This window comes from Crocodylus porosus, unplaced genomic scaffold (assembly GCF_001723895.1).
Source record: "Crocodylus porosus isolate Cpor-Errol unplaced genomic scaffold, CroPor_comp1, whole genome shotgun sequence".
Taxonomy (NCBI): domain Eukaryota; kingdom Metazoa; phylum Chordata; order Crocodylia; family Crocodylidae; genus Crocodylus; species Crocodylus porosus.
This window is the reverse complement of record NW_017728943.1, coordinates 23,605,522-23,622,048: the sequence shown is the minus strand read 5'-3', so window position 1 is coordinate 23,622,048 and position 16,527 is coordinate 23,605,522. Positions and strand designations below refer to the sequence as shown.

Below are 16,527 nucleotides of genomic sequence, written 5' to 3'. Positions count from 1 at the left end.
TGCCACCCCATCCTGCCCACTGCTCTTTTGGGGCCAGGCCTGGCACCCGCCCCTCCCCCACCCACTGCTGTTTTGGAGCCAGGCCAGATCCTGCACACTGCCCCCGCCCTTGCCACCTGTTTTGAGGCCGGGCCTGCTTCCCCTGCATTTGCCTGGCCCACGTCCATCTGCCTCCTCTCCCCATGAATGACAGGGGGGATGTGCAGACAGAGCACTGCCGCATCCAGGGAGCAGAGGGTAAGGCTAGCGCTGGCCTCATCCCCCACTCTGTTCCATTGCCGCCGCCTCCCAGGAGCAGGGTGGGGGGGAAGAATCCATTTGCATTTGCCTCATCCGCCTGCTCCTTCCCCTCTGTCCCCGCCACCATGGCAGCATCTGGGTTGCTCTTCTCCCATACCATGGCGGGCCCAGGCCCATTCCCCCCCACTCCCTTGCACCACTGCCACAGGTCCAACCCTGTTTCCCTACCCCCCTCCCACGGCCGCAGCTACCTCTGCCTCCTCCACAGAACAGGGCAGGTGAGGAGCCCCCGTCCCCTCTGTTCCTGCTGTCATGGTAGCACTCTGCCACAGTGCTACCATCACCTGGAGTCCAAAAGCTCTTGGAGCAAATAAAGCATGACAGACATATAGACCAAGGCTTTTATATTATTATTATTATCCATTATTATTCCATTTTTTTTATATTAAATCTTTTTGCTTTTTAATATCCTCCTTTGTTTTGACATTTAACCAGGCTGGCCCTTTTTGGGTGTACTTACTATTTACTTTTATTTCCAGTATATATTTAATCTGTGCCTCCAATATGGTAATTTTTAACTCTCTTTGTTAACCATTTTCCTTTCTAACACCTTCATTCTTGTGTAGTTCCCCCTTTTTGAAGCTCAGTACTGCCATTAAAGATGTTTTGCTTTTTCTTCTCCTACAAAGATGCTGAACTTAATTACACTGTGGTCACTATTGTAGAATAGCTCCCAATTGACCAAATCCTGTACACTTCTTAGAATTATGCATTACATTCCACTGTGATTTTTCATATAACGCACACACACACGACACACACCTTGCTTTGGAAAAGCAGAATGAAGAAAATACATTTTTCCATTTATGGCTGAATGCTGCATGCAGGGCATCCTGAATGCAGTGGCTGTGACTGTGAGAAGGTTAGCACTCTAGATCTGACCCTGACAAGTGAATTCAGAGACTGGCAGAGCATGGCAGCCAACTTGCAGCAGTGTCTTTCTGCTATTCCTCCATGTTTCTAGTTCAGTGAAGACAAAAGAGCTTAAGATATATACCTTAATTTTGGAGTGCTGATTGGAGGAAAAGGTATGTGGGGTACACAGAGTAAACAGCATATTCCACCTCTTGCATGTTGCAGGACTAAAATTGTTCGCAAAAATCAGTTATTTCTCATGTTTAGAAATTTAACCTTTGCATCCCATCTTGAAGCAATATTTACCCAACCTATGTGGGAATAACAAGTCACCCTGTATTCTATGTACACTATGTTCTCTGTTTTTGCAGCCCTGTTAATCAACTTTAGTATTCCTTGCTTTGCTGTCACCATCCTAGTCAGGTGATCAATAATGTAACCAGGAAAATATACAGGCAGTCCGCAACTTCCAACTTCGAGTTACGATGAATGGCACTTAGGACCTTTATAAATTTATACCCATTTCGAGGTTCTGACACCAGTTTCAACTTTATGACATTCCACACAGCTGCCTCTAGATGGTAAGTCCTTTGTTGGGGGGAGGGGGAGGAAGGGAGGGAAGGGGCATAGGGGGGCAGACCAACACCCCCACAGCAAGGGTGGGATTAGGGCTGGGGCAAAAGCTGTTCAGCCAGGGCAGGGGTCTGTGGAGGGGGTGGGGTGGCTCCCTGCTGCTGCATGTTGCTGGTCCAACAGCAGCTCATCTGACGACTCTCACCACTGCTCCCACCACTGGTCTGGGAGGGCATGGAGGGAGACATGTGCCCCTGGATCTGCACAGGGTGGGTGGAGCCGGGGCTGCACCAACACTGCGCGCCCAGTGAACAATGGAAGGCACTAGGAGTGGGGGTTATACGCTTCTGCTGCTCAGCCAGCCAGGGCAGAGCTGCTGCGCTTCCTCCGAATAAGCAGTGTGCAGCAACGGGAGTCGCCCTGGCCTTCTCTCGCCTCCTAGACAAAGTAGCGGCTTCATCCTGTGCCCCCCCACCCTGGCGGCAGGGCATGGTTGAGGAGGTACATGTGCCCCCGGATTGGGGTGGGGTGGACAGGGCTGAGGCTGTACCAGGCTGCATTCCAGACAGGTGACTGGGACTTTGCTGGGGGGGAGGAGGGGGCGCTACGGCAAATTTTAGGGTAGCTGCAACACCCCCCCCCCATAGCGATCAATCCACCACCTGCCCCACCCAAATCTGGGGGCACACACCTCTCCCATGCCTTGCCACCACTTGCCTGGCCGGGGCGAGGCAAGACGGTGGGGGGCCACAGGATGCAGCTGCTGCTCATCCAGGAGGCACGGGAAGGCTGAGGTGGCCCCATTGCTCTGTGCTACTTGTCCAGAGGCAGCGCAGCAGCTCTGCCTCCATCCCAGCTGGGCGAGCAGCAGGAGGGCATAGCTCCCATTCCCAGCACCTTCCACTGCCTGCCCAGAGCACAGCCCAGCCCTGCCTACCCCGCACAGATCTGGGGACATATGCCCCATGCCCTCCCAGACCAGCAGCAGCACGCAGCAACGCAAGCTGACCCACCCCCTGCCCACACTCCCGCTCCAGCCCAGCCCCAATCCTTCCCTCGCTGTGAGGGCATTGATCTGTCCCCACACATCCCTTCCTCCCCGCCCCCCCCTTACCACAAGAGACTTACCAGCTGGAGGCAGCCGTGTTGAGCGTCATAAAGGAACCAATCCCCCTTTTATAATACTGTTCCTATGAGAAAATTGGTTCCAACCTACGTTTCAACTTAAGATACAGTTTTCCAGAACCAATTGTGCCGTAAGTCTGAGAACTCCACGTACTATTCCTATTTAGGCACCAAATTCCTATGCACAGACATTTTATGTTATCAGGTATTAAATTTTGCACATTATGAATTTGTGCTTTATGGAAACTTTTGTTCCTCCCATCACCCAAATACACACATTTTCCCAGATGTGTAGGTTGATTTACTTCTGCATCAGTGAACCTCATAATTCATGGTCAAAAAAAAAAAAAAAAAAGAGGTCATAATAGGCTACAATTGATAGCTTTTTGCCACATCTACAAAAGAAAGGATCCACTAGCACAACATATACCAGCAATCCCTTCCAGTGAAGACATAGCTTAGACTAGCAAGAGTGAATTTCTAGCACAGCTTTACCTCAGCTCTCCAAACCAGATAAGATACACTCACAAAATAACTTTTTTTTTTTTTTTTTTTTTGCTAGTGTCACTACTTTTACAGAGTTAATCAATAAAATAAAAGAGCTGACCAGAACTTGCAAGAAAAGCAACCTAGAAGTCTGACATGAAGAAAGCAAGAGCCTTTAAGCCAGGGGTGTCAAACTCATCTTTGGGCCAGATGGGAACCAACCCCCTGCAGAAGGCCCACAACACTGGGTCCTACCCACATGCTACATGAGTCAGCCTGCGTGCCTATGGCATATGAGCTAGACCCAGTGCTGCAGGCAACATAGGGAGTCAGTTTGGGGTACTGCATGCAGTCCATGCTCCAGGCCCCTGTGCTATGTGCAGCGCTAAGTCCAGCTTGTGCACTGTAGGCAGCACATGCCCCATGCCAGCACCAGAAGCTGGCATGCACATGGTCAGCCTTGGGGCTTGTCAGTCCAGCACACAATAGTGGACCACATTCGTGTGCCACACACAGTACAGGGGGGCCAACATAGGGCACACACTCCATGCACAGCCCCACCAACTGGCCCTGCACTGTGAGTTGGCCCCAGGACTTGCTGTACACCTGTGACCAGCATTGGACACGCACTGACTATGGCACAGACTGGATCTAACACTACACATGCCACAGGGGCTACCAGGCACAAGCTGCAACTGGCACCCCAAACCAGCACCCTGTGCCCAGGTACAGAGCTGGTCCAATGATCCACAGGCTGGATGATATGGCTCCACAGACTGGATCTAGCTAGTGCATTGTACGCTTGACACCCCTGCTTTAAGCCAAGCTATAAGAACAGATACATGGGTGTCCTACAAGTACCACAAACTTGTCTGCATTTCCCCATTTCTTCCTGCTTCAACCCCAAAACACAGGAAGGTACTCACTGTAGACAGCCCTCATTCTTTTCTATCTGTGCCTGGCAACTCGGGCAGCGCTTGGAGATAAGTTTGGCCAAGTGTTTGCTTTGTGCTTCAACAGTCATTCCTTCATAGTACCCGCCATCATCCATCCACTGGGACATATGACTGCAGGTAGCAGGGTAATGAGCCTGTGAGGGACATAGAGTGAACACCGCAGAAAGGCAAGAAGGTTTGAGATTACATGAGGACAGCCCAGCTCCTGAGGAAAACCTTACCTCTGGGAAATTGCAGTTGAAGCAGGATATCCAGGAGCACTTGGAACAGGCCTCTCCACAGCTGAGTCCCTCCTTACAAAGGATCTGATCACAGCCCTGAGGGTTAGTGCACCAGGTGAGGTTGAAGCAACACTCAACATACCCTCGGAGAATAGCTTTTTCATACTGCAGAAAAAGAAACAAAAATGATTAGTCACAATATCACTGCATTGTGACACAGGAGTTTTGAGTTCAGTTCTGTTCCTGCTACTGACTTACTGTGTGACTTTGGCAAGCCATTTCCCATGCCTCTCTCTCCTCCATGCCACCTGTAGAGGGAAGCAACAATCCCCTCTTTGCTACACTTTGCCTGGTCTTTTTTTAGGTGTTGTAAACTCGTTGGGCATTTTTGACTATGCAGTGTCAGCAGAGAGAGGAGCTGATTTTGGCTGGGAGTTCTAGATGGTACTGTAATACAAGAAAGCCCAACCAATCCTTAGGTTAGCTCCCCAGAAATGTAGGCTGGGCAGCTTCTATACCTGTATCAGCTTTGTTGTCCCCGTACTTCTCTAGAATAGAGGTCATCCCAAAACCTCCCCCCCTTCCCCCTCTCGATGATAAACAAAAAGAGCAAATGACTTGACCCTGAGAAGTTTCATAGTATTTACAAACACAAGGAACATTAAACAGGCTTAAAGCCCTTTCCTGAAAATTATTTGAAGAGGAAAGGGCAAGTATGGACTCCATTGCTGAAGTGATTTTGGCTTCACAGGCCTATGGGCATCTTTTACTCCCTGCACAGGGTATGCTGCAAATTTCTCCCCCAAAGCCATGTTTATATGACCGAGCTACGTGACTCTTGGTGACCTAAAAGCAGTCATCATCGGGAGATACTTTTTCTCTCTTCAATTCCATCTACCAACATAGCTTCTACCCTAACACTGCTCTCACCAATCTTGTTCTTCCTAAGTATTTACATTATTTCATATGCTGAAAACTTTATATTCCAACACTAGAGCCCTAAAATGCAGGAAACTGCTCTCCATCAAGTGCAAGGTAACAATTATCCTTATTACTGTATCATAGTAGTGCTTACTGATCCAAGCCAAGGTGCTGTGGATAATAAAACCCTGCAACAAGCAAGAGCCCTTCAAGGAGGAGTTTACTATCTAATTAGACCAGACAGAATCATGATAGGATAAGTGCTACAACACAAGAAGCACAAACTAAATTATGGCTGCAAACAGCTGATTAATGCTACCATTCTACTTGCTGGCTTGATTCTATAGTGAGATGAAAATCTAAACAGACAGACTCAAAAGGAGTGGGAAATGTATTTGGAGAACAGAAAAATGGCAGCAGATGGAATGTGAGGGGGCATGGAGAATACTTGTGGCAAGGCTAAGCTGCACAGCATAGAGTAAGCAGATAGGAGTCATAGGAGAGAACAGTCAATTAGCACAAGAGAGGAAATTCTCATTCATTCAAATACAGGAGGTTTCTCATGAACTGCCTACCATCAACTCTGAACCTTACTGGTCTTCAAACTGGGGAGGATTACAGGCAATGGCTTAGAAATGAAGAGTATCCACCTCCACCCCCACCCCCCAAAACAAAAGGAGGAAAGCTAGGCATAGCCTTGGTGCCTGGCAAGAACCTCACCTACCTTGGCAATGACCTCCTTCGAAGAGATGATGGACCGGATAAAGTCTGTGGTGGGCTGTGCAGGACAGTTGGAGATGGGACAGGTGCAGTTCAGAACCAGATTCTGTTCAATCCGGGTTGTCAAATATTCATTCCAGCAGGACTGGGTGGACAGACAGACACAAGATCAGATCCAGACCATGATCACAGCAGCAACCCCAAGCCTGCTCCCAAGGAAAGATGCCCTCCTCTGGAGCCCATTCCTATAGCTAGAAGAAGTTGCCAGCTCCCAACTTGGGAAGACATTAGGAATTTATCTTGCTGTTTGAGCTGCAAGACTATCACTAGAAAGCTGAAAGCAGGGAATGAATGGATCCCACAAGCTGGAGAAAAATGAGAAGTGAGATCTTCTCATGCCAGCTGTTCGGGGACGAAAGCTTCCACTCATCCTGGGACTGGGTCCTCTCGTCATGGCTACACAAGTTTGTCAGTCCTGAGGCCCCTCACCTTACAGCAGTAGTGCATGCAGCAGAGAGTAGGAGTGTTGTCACCAGGGCAGAGTTGGTTCACACACACTGGACAAAGGGTGACAGGGCTTGGGGGTTGTTGGGGGCTCCGCACTTGCAGCCCTGAAGAAATGAGCAGCAACTCAGGATCCTCAGTATAGCGCTGGATCAGCAGATCCACATTCCACTTGCAGTGTATAAGCAGATGCTGGGCTCTATCTGCTGAGACGCTCAAGGTGTCCAAGACCTGCTGAATTGTCTGGTTCATGAGCATCTCCACCTCATCTTGACTCATAGTGCGTCCCATAGGCAACAGAAGAGTCTCCATCAAAACCTCCTCAGTTCCAGTTCCACCAGCATTTAACCTGGCAGAGAAAATGCCCATCACCTGGATGTTTTCTTGAGTGAAAACATTCTTTGTTAATATATCCCTTCTTACCCTGTATAAAACACTCCCCTACCTGAAAGCAGAGAATTTGCTGGTGACCTGGTCCTTCCCCAAATCAGTCTGCTGACTTTTGCGTTCTACACTTTGAAAAAGGACCTGTGCTTGGCCCCTGTGTGGAGTTGTGGGCTCTGTGGAGATGTACTCCACAAGCTGGGGGCTGTCCTCCAGGCGCCGGATGTAGCCCTGGTTCAGCAGGTGCAGGATGCATGACAGCACGTCTGTGCTGCTGCAGCAGAAGCTCAGGAACTTTGGAGTTGCCCCAGCCTCCCATTTCTGACAGGCATCAATCACCTACGGCAATGGGAGAGAAAGCCAGGAGTTATTCCTGACCCTGCCAGGAAACAGAACAGCCGGGCCAGGCAGCCTCTTCTCCATACCCTGAAAACAAGGTTATCGATGTGCAGCTGCTTCTCCTCCTTCAGAATCTGGACAGTGAGGCAGCAGATGATGTTCCTCTTCCTCTCCAGGGTGCTTCCCTCATCCTCCTTCACGTTCAGGTACGTCTGCCTGGGCAGCAGCCACAGGTGCTGGTCAGAGCACCGCAACAGGGCTGCCTCGTTCAGCTGCAGGACCCCTGCAACAGAGACATGCACAGGCCAAGATCAGTAGTACTTGTGGACTGGACCTCCATCCCCATCCAGCTCAAAGATCTAAGCCTCACTTCATGCACCTGACAAATCCCAGGCTGCAACCCACTTGGGGCAAGTCCTGCCCCAGCACCCTGCATCTTCTGCATAGGCCTGCACAAATACCAGGCCCTCTATATGCATGGTACAGGTGCAGCTACAGGCCCCCTTCAGAAACACTCTTGCCTGGCCCCACACTCTGCACAGGTAACCAGGCACTTCAGTCCCTCATATGGTAACTGGCTCCTGAACACCAGTCCCACAATACACATTTCCTTGGGTCTCCCCCAGCGCTGCCCATCCATACTCACCCCCAGAAGGGTGGCTCTGAGTCAGAATCCCATCCCTGTCTGTCAGGGGCTTCAGCGCATGGCTCACCAGGACCGGAGACAGCCCCGTGACCTCCACCAGGGTTTCCACAGCAACCTCCTGGAACAAAGATGGGGCCAAATAGCAAAGGGGGCAGGTAGCAGAGGGCCAAGGCTAGAAGAGGTGGCCACATTTCCCATTACGTCCTCTCTGCAAGGGCAGACACAGAAAGACACCAGTGTTCCAGCAGAAACTGTGAAGGGTCAGGTAGAGGCAACCAGAGCAAGGCCAGGCTGTGGGGCCTCAAAGCAGGAAGCCAGGTTCCACCATAAGGGCTATGGGGATGTCGTTTCCTGCCCTGCAAGACTGAACAAGGTGCCTTTGCCCCAGGGAAGGGGTGAAGGGAAGCTGTCCCAAGGAAGCTGGACCCAGAGGAGAAGGCAGCACTGCTCTGCGGGAGTGGCAGGGGTGACAGAGGTTGATACGCTGCGCACCTCAGTGCTGTTGAAGCACAGCAGGATGTACATCTGCAAGGTGGAGACGTGCAAGGTGCTATCCGCAAACCGCAGCTCGGCGTGGCCCAGCCATGTCCACTGCAGGTGCCGTGGCTTCATGTGCTCCAGCCCAAACCGGTTCTGACCTGCAAGAGACATGGCTGGTCCCATCACACACCCCTGCAGGCAGGCCCTACCCACCCTGCCCCACTGACAGACTGGTGCAGCAGCCCCAGCCAGAGCTCATACTGAGCATCTCCTGGACAGGCCCCAGCAAGGGTTGCCCACAGGTAGGGTAACCCTACGTCTCGGATTGGCCGGGAGAGTCCTGCAGTTTGGAAGCCTGTCCCGGCCAGCCAGTGAAAAGTAAAACAAGCATCCAGGGTGCAGGGCAGGAGCAGTGAAATGGGAAGCCCTAGCAGACAGCTAAATTGCCCTAATAGGTTAGCTTAATTAGGGGAATGAAGATTAAAAAGGGGATCATTAACACCTCTGAAGAAAACAATGATCATTAACAGGATGTTGACTCCTCAGCTGCCCCCCCAGTAAAACCAGTGGCGCCCTGACTCTCCCTCTACCTGCAAAGGGAGGGAGTGGGGAGGGCAGGCAGTGTCCCAGATTTCGCACTGTCCCATATGGTCACCCTATCCATGGGCAGCGTTACCTGCTCCCCACCCCTCAGGCCCCACCGCCTCTCCAGGGACTCTCCCACAGGGGGCAGGAGGCCCCTGGCAGACCCAGCCCCAGCCAGGCTGATCCTGGCCTGGGCTCACTCTTTGTGTAGAAGTCAGTGAACTTGGCCAGGTAGGAGGCAAGAGGTGGTGGGAAGAACCGGCCGGGGTCATCCAGATGGCAGAGTGCAGAGATGGTCCAGCAGCGTGGGGACAGAGCCAGCACCTGTACTTCTGGTTCTTCTGCCAGCAGGGAAGGCTCCTCCTCCATCATCTGTGGGCAGAAGCAGGAATCTGCTCAAGAGCCCGCAGGGGCAACAGACTACTTGGGTACGACCCCTCTGGGAAAAGGAGGCAGCCCCTGCACAGCCCCCACCCCACCCCTCTCAGACTCACTTCATTTTCCAGGTCCTCCTGCCTTGCATCCAGCTCCAGCAGACATTTGTCCAGCTGCTGCAGCTGGAAGAGGTGAAACTGCTGCTGCAGCTCCACTGACTCACTCAGGTTCTTCAACATTTGCTGGGGGAAGCGGTTGGGGAAGCAGAGCCCGATCTGCTCCACAATAGCCACCTCCAGCCACACCTTGCCCTGGGCCAGGAGCCGGTCACCCAGGTAATACCTGCAACAGTAACCAACTTCAGGCACCCTGGTCCCAGCAACCCGCAACAAAGGCATCCCTTAGACCTGTCTCTGCCTTCCCAGAACCAAAAGCCCAACCCCCACATGCCAGACGCAGGAACCCCGTGCCCTCCTCCTCCGTTACGGCCAAAGGCAGGTGCTCCCAGGACCAACCCAGCTGTCTCTGCCAGATTCTCAGTTTCCACAGTGGATGGTGCTAGAGGCCATAGAATCCAGCCCCTGACAGACCAGCCTCTTCCCTGGAGCATGAGCAACCCCAGAGGGGAGGAGAGAGGGAAAGCCCCAGAGAACTGTCATTGGGTGATGCCTACCCAGGCTGCTGCAAGCCACAGAGAGAACATGGGTGCTGGGGCTGGCAGCAGAGGATCCAGCAGGCTTCTGTGGAGCTGTTTGGGGCCCAATCCCTTCCCCCAGAAGCTCCTACAGCCTCCGTCAGCAGTCTGACCTAAGCCCTAGCCCCTCTGACCTGGGGAACCCACACAGCCCCGCTCCTCCTTGGCTGGCCCTTGCCTGTGTCTCCTCACCGGTAGAAGTGCTCAAAGGTGTTGGCGAGCTCCAGGCCTGAGAGGAAGAGGATGGGCTCCAGGCTCTGCTGCAGCCGCTGCAGTGTCTCCACACTGGCAGCATCATCGCAACTCTCCTGAATCCGCAGGTCGATGTAGCGGGCAAACTGCTCACTCACCTGGGGGGACAGCGCCCATGGCCAAGGTGGGACTCCAGGCTGGAGGCTCCACCCCATGACAGTAGGAGGCCAGACAGAGACATGCTTCCCTACAAAGATGTTCAGGGGGACACAGGACAGAAGGAGATTGCTCCCTCACAAAATCCTCCTTAAGTTCGGACAGTGGGGTCCCTTCCCTGGTACAGGTCACACTAAGGCAGCACAAGAACAGAAGCAGGAGAACTGCATGCGTGCAACAAGAGCAGCAATGGGAGCTGCATGTGTGCCTAGGCACAGGCAAGGGACATGACAGGACTCTATACCTGCTGGACCCAGCCAGGAGCAGGGCTCACCACAGGGGTCACCCAGCAGAGACACAAAGCAGTGGGGGCTGGTAGCATCCCAGAGTGCAGGCAGACTGCAGAGAAACCATGAAGGGCCTTGGCCCAAGCTGGCAAGCAGAAAGGCCAGGGCACAGCCCAACCAGGGAACAGGTGCTGTCCCTGCTCTCCTGCCCAAGGGCTTAGTGACCAGCAAACCAGCCCAATCCTCCACTGAGCTCCCAGTTTGTCCCAGGATAAGGGCCACCCCGCTAACTGCCCTCCCCCTGCAAAGGCCCGAGTCCTACTCACATGCATGGCTGTCAGGAAGGAGAGCTGCAGCAGTGCCCCCGAGAAGCCCTCCCGAAGGGCCAGTGCAAAGGCCATCTGCTGCCCAAAGAGCTCCTCCATGGCGCTATGCAGGCGCTGGTACACACTGCAGTAGCGCTCCACAAAGTCTGGGGCCTGCCATGAGGTTTCCAAGAACCGCTTCACCTGCATGGGGGGTGGCAACCACACTGTCATAAGCAGCTCCACCCAGGACCATGCCCTGTGCAGAACAGCTGGGGCCAGAACAGCTCCCCCACTGCAGCTGTGCACTCCCAGTGCTACATCCTGCTCCTGCTGCCCAAGCCCTGTCCCCACAGCCATGCACACACACCTGCTGCTGCACAACGCCTCTCCAGCACTGCGTGATGCCCACCAAGCTGCCAGACTTCTTTCCTGACACCTTCACAGCTCCACGGACTGCCTCCTTGTTCTTCCCATCTGTCAAAGAACCGGACCCGGAGTAAGTACAGCCCACAGAAAGCAGCCCTTCATGCTCCAAAAGCAACAGCTTGGCTCGGCTGCTGTGGGAGGGACTGGATCTGGAGCCAGGCACGTCCATGGCCCTTGCCACCCCAGAGGGACAAAGCTGAAGCTCATGTGGAGCACTGCAGAGCCACCTGGAACCAGAGCTCCTCACCCTCTGACATGCCTGTATCACCTCCCCACCTCTACCAGCAACAGCACAGCCCGCCATGTGCCAGGAGCCCACAGCAAAGGTCTGAGCCCAGGCAGGAACCAGCATTAAGTGGGAGCTCTACAGGGACAATGGCCCCTGCCAATGGGTGCCAGCCAGACAGGCACTACAAGCCAAGGGTGCTGTGTGGGCCAGGGAGGCCACCTCTCCTCAAAAGGGCCTTGCAAACTGGCACCTCTGTCTACCTGGCCAGAGAGGAGAGGAGGGGAATCACCTCACTGCTCTAGCTCTCTTGGGAGCCCTGGACTCACCCTGTCCCTGAAGCATTTCCAGAGAGGCATCTGCACCTGAAGCAGCTGCACTGAGCCTCTGCCACCAGCTTGGACCTGACCCCACAGCAAAGCGGGTCCCACGGGCAGGAGGCAGCTGAGACTGTGTCCAGGCCCTGTCTGGAGGGGGAAGCCTCTGCCAGGAGAGGGCCACTACCCCAAGGAAGCCCTGGGCACACCCAGTGGCATGAGGGGAACCTGCTTGGCAGTCATGGGACCCGTGGCAGCCGGAGGTGTAGACATGCCTGACACTGCCTGCTGAGGGGCGAGAAAAGTCTGCTCTGCTGGGTGGGGGACAAGACTCCTTTGCCAACAGAAAGCACCTCTGCTGCTGTGGCTCTTGGTATGGACACACAATGCACTGCCAGCCTCACCATGCAAGCAGCACCCACCCCCATGGGACCTGCACCTGCCTCTGCCCACCTGCAGCTGCAGCCCAAGGAACCCTCTGCTCTGGCCTGCCCAGGCCCTTACTTCCTCGGACGGGCGGTCGCAGCTCCTCGGGCTCTGGGGTGCTGGGGTCCACGTGCACCAAGAGGTGGCTGAGGCGGCGCACGCGGGAGTTGAAGATAGTGGCACGACTCTTGGCGTGGCGAGCTGTCTCCAAGTTCTCCAGATACTCGCTGAGGAGCCAGGCAAGGGGGCTGATGCCACTGGAGTCTGGGAGGGGGACAGAGCCTGAGCCAGGCAACCTGTGTGGTAGGGGCACAGCAAGAGGAGACAGGCAGGGGGAGCTGGTACCTGGGCTGGTGATGCTCTGCACCAGCGGGTTGATGAGGGCCTCCCAGCAGGTCCTGCCCAGAGCCTGGGCTGCCTCGTCATCAGGGAGGAAATGATCAGCAAACACCTGCTCGTGCCGCAGTGCACTGTTCAGACTGCAACAACAGAGAGTTGCCAGGAGAGCACCACCAGGGGTGCAGGGAAACACCCAGGACATGCTCTGGGCAGGGATGCAGGGCTTGGCTAGCCAGGGCAGCAGTGAGGGATGGGGGCAGAAAACAGTGGCAGGGACAGGGAGGGCAAGGTGCTGACCTAGCACCAGACATGAAGAGGACAGGGAGCACAGCAGCTGAACCTAAGCAGGATCCTGGGCCAGAGGGCCCAGCTTGTTTCATCCTACACCTGTCAGGATTTGGGGCAAGACTGCTGGGCTCTGGGGCACCCCCACCCCACCCAGCAAATTCCCCTGGCCAATGCGCCTCCAGACCTGTCCTGGGGCAACTGTCATTGCCTCCTCCTGCTGTTAGAGAGCTCCTCCTGGGGACCCAGCTGCACTTCCCCTAGCTCTACTTGCCCTCTCCACAAAAAGCTCTTTTACTCTCCACAGCTCCAACTGGCAGCTAGAGCCCTTCCACCTGGCAAGGCAACCCGAGCTGCTATATGCCTCTTCACTGATCACCACCACTCCCACTCCCTGCCCCCAAGGGATTTCTTCAATGAGGGACAGCTGTGCAGTGCTCCCCATGCTGCCCCTCCAGCATGTCAAAACCCCCTGAATCTTCTCAAGCCTCTGTCTCAGCCAGTAAAGACTATGCTCTCAAGGCCAGGAACAGCTGCCAAGCCTCCAGGCCACAAGTACAAGGCTCTGGGCTTGCAACAGAACAAAACAATACTGGGCCTCATCACCCCAGCAAAACACTGGGGACCTGCATCTGCCCTGCCCCTCCCCATATATCAATCCCTACAGCCCCAGGCTGATACCTCTGCCTCCACAAGGGTCAGCCTTGTCACTTCCTTTACCTTCCACCATGATCTACCAGCAAGACACAGATGACAGTGCCTGGGGCCGCAAAGTCAATTTCCCACAGAGTGTGCGGCCCAACAGTGCCACACAGGGCCTCACCTGTTGAAGAGCTGCAGCAGCTGGAGCCGATCCTCAGAGATCTCCTGGCACCAGGTGTGGGCCTTGGTGGTGTAGAACAGGTATGTGCGCCGGCACAGCTGCTCCTTGAAGACCGGCCAGAAGGTGGGCTTGGGCCCCAGGACCTCAATGCCACGCACACGCGTGTCAATCCCACCCTGCACAGGACACAGACCTCAAGTGTTCAGACACAGGCTGCCCACCCCACAGCCGGCAGGATCCAGGCCCATAGGTGCTCCTGCCTGGGCCCTTCACCCCCCAAACCAAACCCCTGCAAGGGGGCGCAAGGGCGACCTGGGCCTAGGGCCTGTCCAGTGCACCCACCTGCTGGCAACGCTTGATCTTGACCTGTATGAGAGGCCAGAAGCGGGTCAGGTTCTCCAGAAGGATCACTCTGCTGGCCGAGGGCATGACGTTCACCTGAGGGTGGGAGAGTCACAGAATCCTGATGTCAGGACTGCCAGGCCCCAAGCACTGCCATCCACATAACCCACAGCATGTCATGGCCACACAGGGCCCCACCCCACAGCACTTATCAGGCAGGGAAGCAGCTGGGTTTAGGGTCAAAGAACACAGGGCAGCAAGACAATGAGAACAGGGGATTGGCAAGCAGAGATCAAACTAGGATCCCCCTGCAACTATGAGGCGCACACTGGCCAGTCCTGGCCCTGCTCCTAGACACCCCTGTCAAACCAGACAGCTAAAGACCAAAATTTAGCAACAGGCAACTGCCTGGATGTCACAATGCCAAGCTCATGAAGCATTCCCAGGGAGCACCAAAGCAGATAGGGGTCAGTGGGCACAGCTAGAGTCACTGAGCACGTCTTGTCAGCAAGGGGGCACAGACCAACAGCTGGCACCAGGAGCTTTTAAATAGAAGGCACATCTCCCCACCAACTCCTCTGCACAACAGTGCACCAGCACCATGCTTGAAGCAAGCACCAGTTGCCTGGCCAGAGCATGTGGCCTTGCCACTAAGACCCGGACCTTCAGGCACCCAGGCTGATCCCAGGATGCAGAGGAACCTCTGTGGAGGGGTCATGTGTCCAATGGCTTGCGGTCCCTGAGGTCCCAATTTCATGCTGCTGCCCACAGCCTGCTGCCATCTCCACACATATCCTAAGGAACTTGGCACTGCCCAACAGCAGGGGAAGCTCTCAGCAGGGCTCGTGCCTGCCCTGCCTCTGGTGGACAGTCACTGCTCTGGGGAAGCCCCAGCTCCAAGAGCACCAAAAGCACAGGAGCAGCAGCCTGACAGGTCTCTGCTGGAGGTTTGGTGGATGCAAATGAGAGCTATGGGGCAGAGACGAACAAATGGGCACAAGAAATTAAGCAAGAGTGAGCGGTGCTGGGCTTCCCCAGGGAGGAGGAGCAGGGCACAGGGGCAAGCTGGGCCATACCATTCTGTAACTGTCCAGCATGAGTTCTGAACTCTGTAGGTCCTGGCCATGCAGAAGTCAGGACACTGGGCCCCTGCTCTGATCCCAGACAACAAGTCCTCCTGGCAACATACCCCAGCAGTCTGGGCCTCACAGAGCCTCCTCTGGGGCTGACATAGGCTCTGGCACTTGTCTGCCAGCCAACGCCAATTCAGCTGCGCTAGCCAGGGGATCCTCCCAGCCCTGTTGTGGGCTGGGCCCCAAACTCTACACCCAACTAAAGAGGCAGCCAAGACAAAGCCCTCAGCCTGCTGCCTGCCACAGGTCAGCTCCTCAGCCATGAACCCCATGCACTAGCTTCCTGCAAAGTGTCAGCCCAGAGAAGTCTCTACCCAGCTCACCGTATTCAGCTCGGTGTTGATGCTGGCAGGACTCTCTCCTGCCATGACCACAACTCGGGCCGGCATGTAGCTGGAATCCTCACTGGCCACCAGCATGCTCATCTGCCTGCAACAGAGACAGCCACAGGGTAAGAACCAGACTGCTCCTAAAGGTTCAGCTGCCTGCCCTGGCTGGTCCCAGCTAAAATTCATCCAAGTCCCCAAGGACCTGATACGATATTGCACAGGTCAGGCTCTGGAGGAGGACACAGTGTTTCCTTTGCAGCTGGTTACTGCACAACAAACCCATCCCATCCTGTCCTTCCCGAGCCAGAGGCCAAGGAATCAGCACTCACAGCCACCCGCCGCCCTGAGCACACCCACACCCAGCCCCAGTCCCTTCCCAGACCCCTCTGCACATAATCCCCAAATCTCAAACTCACCTCAGGAAACCCCCAAACCAACCTGCTCCCCAAAGTCCTGGGCCAGCCCTCCTGCCTCACCCCTCATCCCACACACATGCCACAAGCCCCAGGACCTGGGGGCCTCACCTGACCACCACACCACGGTGCATGTACACAGTGATATAGTGCGATCCAGTGCTGCCGTTAGATTCCCAGTAGGTCTTGGGGTTCTTGTCTGTCAGCTTACTGGCTCGGTGGGGATTGGAGGAAACCTCTAGTTTCTCCCAACACTTGTCCTCCTTCACCTCCACACTGGAGCCTGAAAGAGAAGGGGCAGCACTGTAGGGAGCTGTCTGGGCCCAGTGGGCAGGCAAGTGGAGAGGCTTCGGGGTGCCTG

The 16,527-nt window shown here is 54.8% G+C and overlaps 2 protein-coding genes across 2 annotated transcripts in view; both read right to left on the bottom strand.

Moving 5' to 3' along the window:
- Positions 1-16,499, bottom strand: part of LOC109319429 (cullin-9-like) — a 37,376-nt gene extending 20,877 nt beyond the window's left edge. The window contains exons 1-19 of the mRNA XM_019548982.1: positions 16,278-16,499; positions 15,748-15,853; positions 14,292-14,387; positions 13,950-14,125; positions 12,848-12,981; positions 12,581-12,766; positions 11,475-11,581; positions 11,126-11,308; positions 10,357-10,514; positions 9,590-9,812; positions 9,296-9,467; positions 8,523-8,668; positions 8,031-8,148; positions 7,471-7,667; positions 7,107-7,384; positions 6,647-7,010; positions 6,162-6,302; positions 4,517-4,681; positions 4,266-4,429 (exon numbers count right to left, since the gene is read on the bottom strand). Coding sequence (XP_019404527.1) covers positions 4,266-4,429; positions 4,517-4,681; positions 6,162-6,302; positions 6,647-7,010; positions 7,107-7,384; positions 7,471-7,667; positions 8,031-8,148; positions 8,523-8,668; positions 9,296-9,467; positions 9,590-9,812; positions 10,357-10,514; positions 11,126-11,308; positions 11,475-11,581; positions 12,581-12,766; positions 12,848-12,981; positions 13,950-14,125; positions 14,292-14,387; positions 15,748-15,853; positions 16,278-16,300 — 3,137 coding nt within the window. The 5' untranslated portion in view covers positions 16,301-16,499. The remainder of the gene's footprint in view (positions 1-4,265; positions 4,430-4,516; positions 4,682-6,161; positions 6,303-6,646; positions 7,011-7,106; positions 7,385-7,470; positions 7,668-8,030; positions 8,149-8,522; positions 8,669-9,295; positions 9,468-9,589; positions 9,813-10,356; positions 10,515-11,125; positions 11,309-11,474; positions 11,582-12,580; positions 12,767-12,847; positions 12,982-13,949; positions 14,126-14,291; positions 14,388-15,747; positions 15,854-16,277) is intronic.
- The window catches only part of PPP2R5D (protein phosphatase 2 regulatory subunit B'delta), a 1,176,261-nt gene that overhangs the window by 137,815 nt on the left and 1,021,919 nt on the right, over positions 1-16,527 (bottom strand). The window lies entirely within an intron of this gene.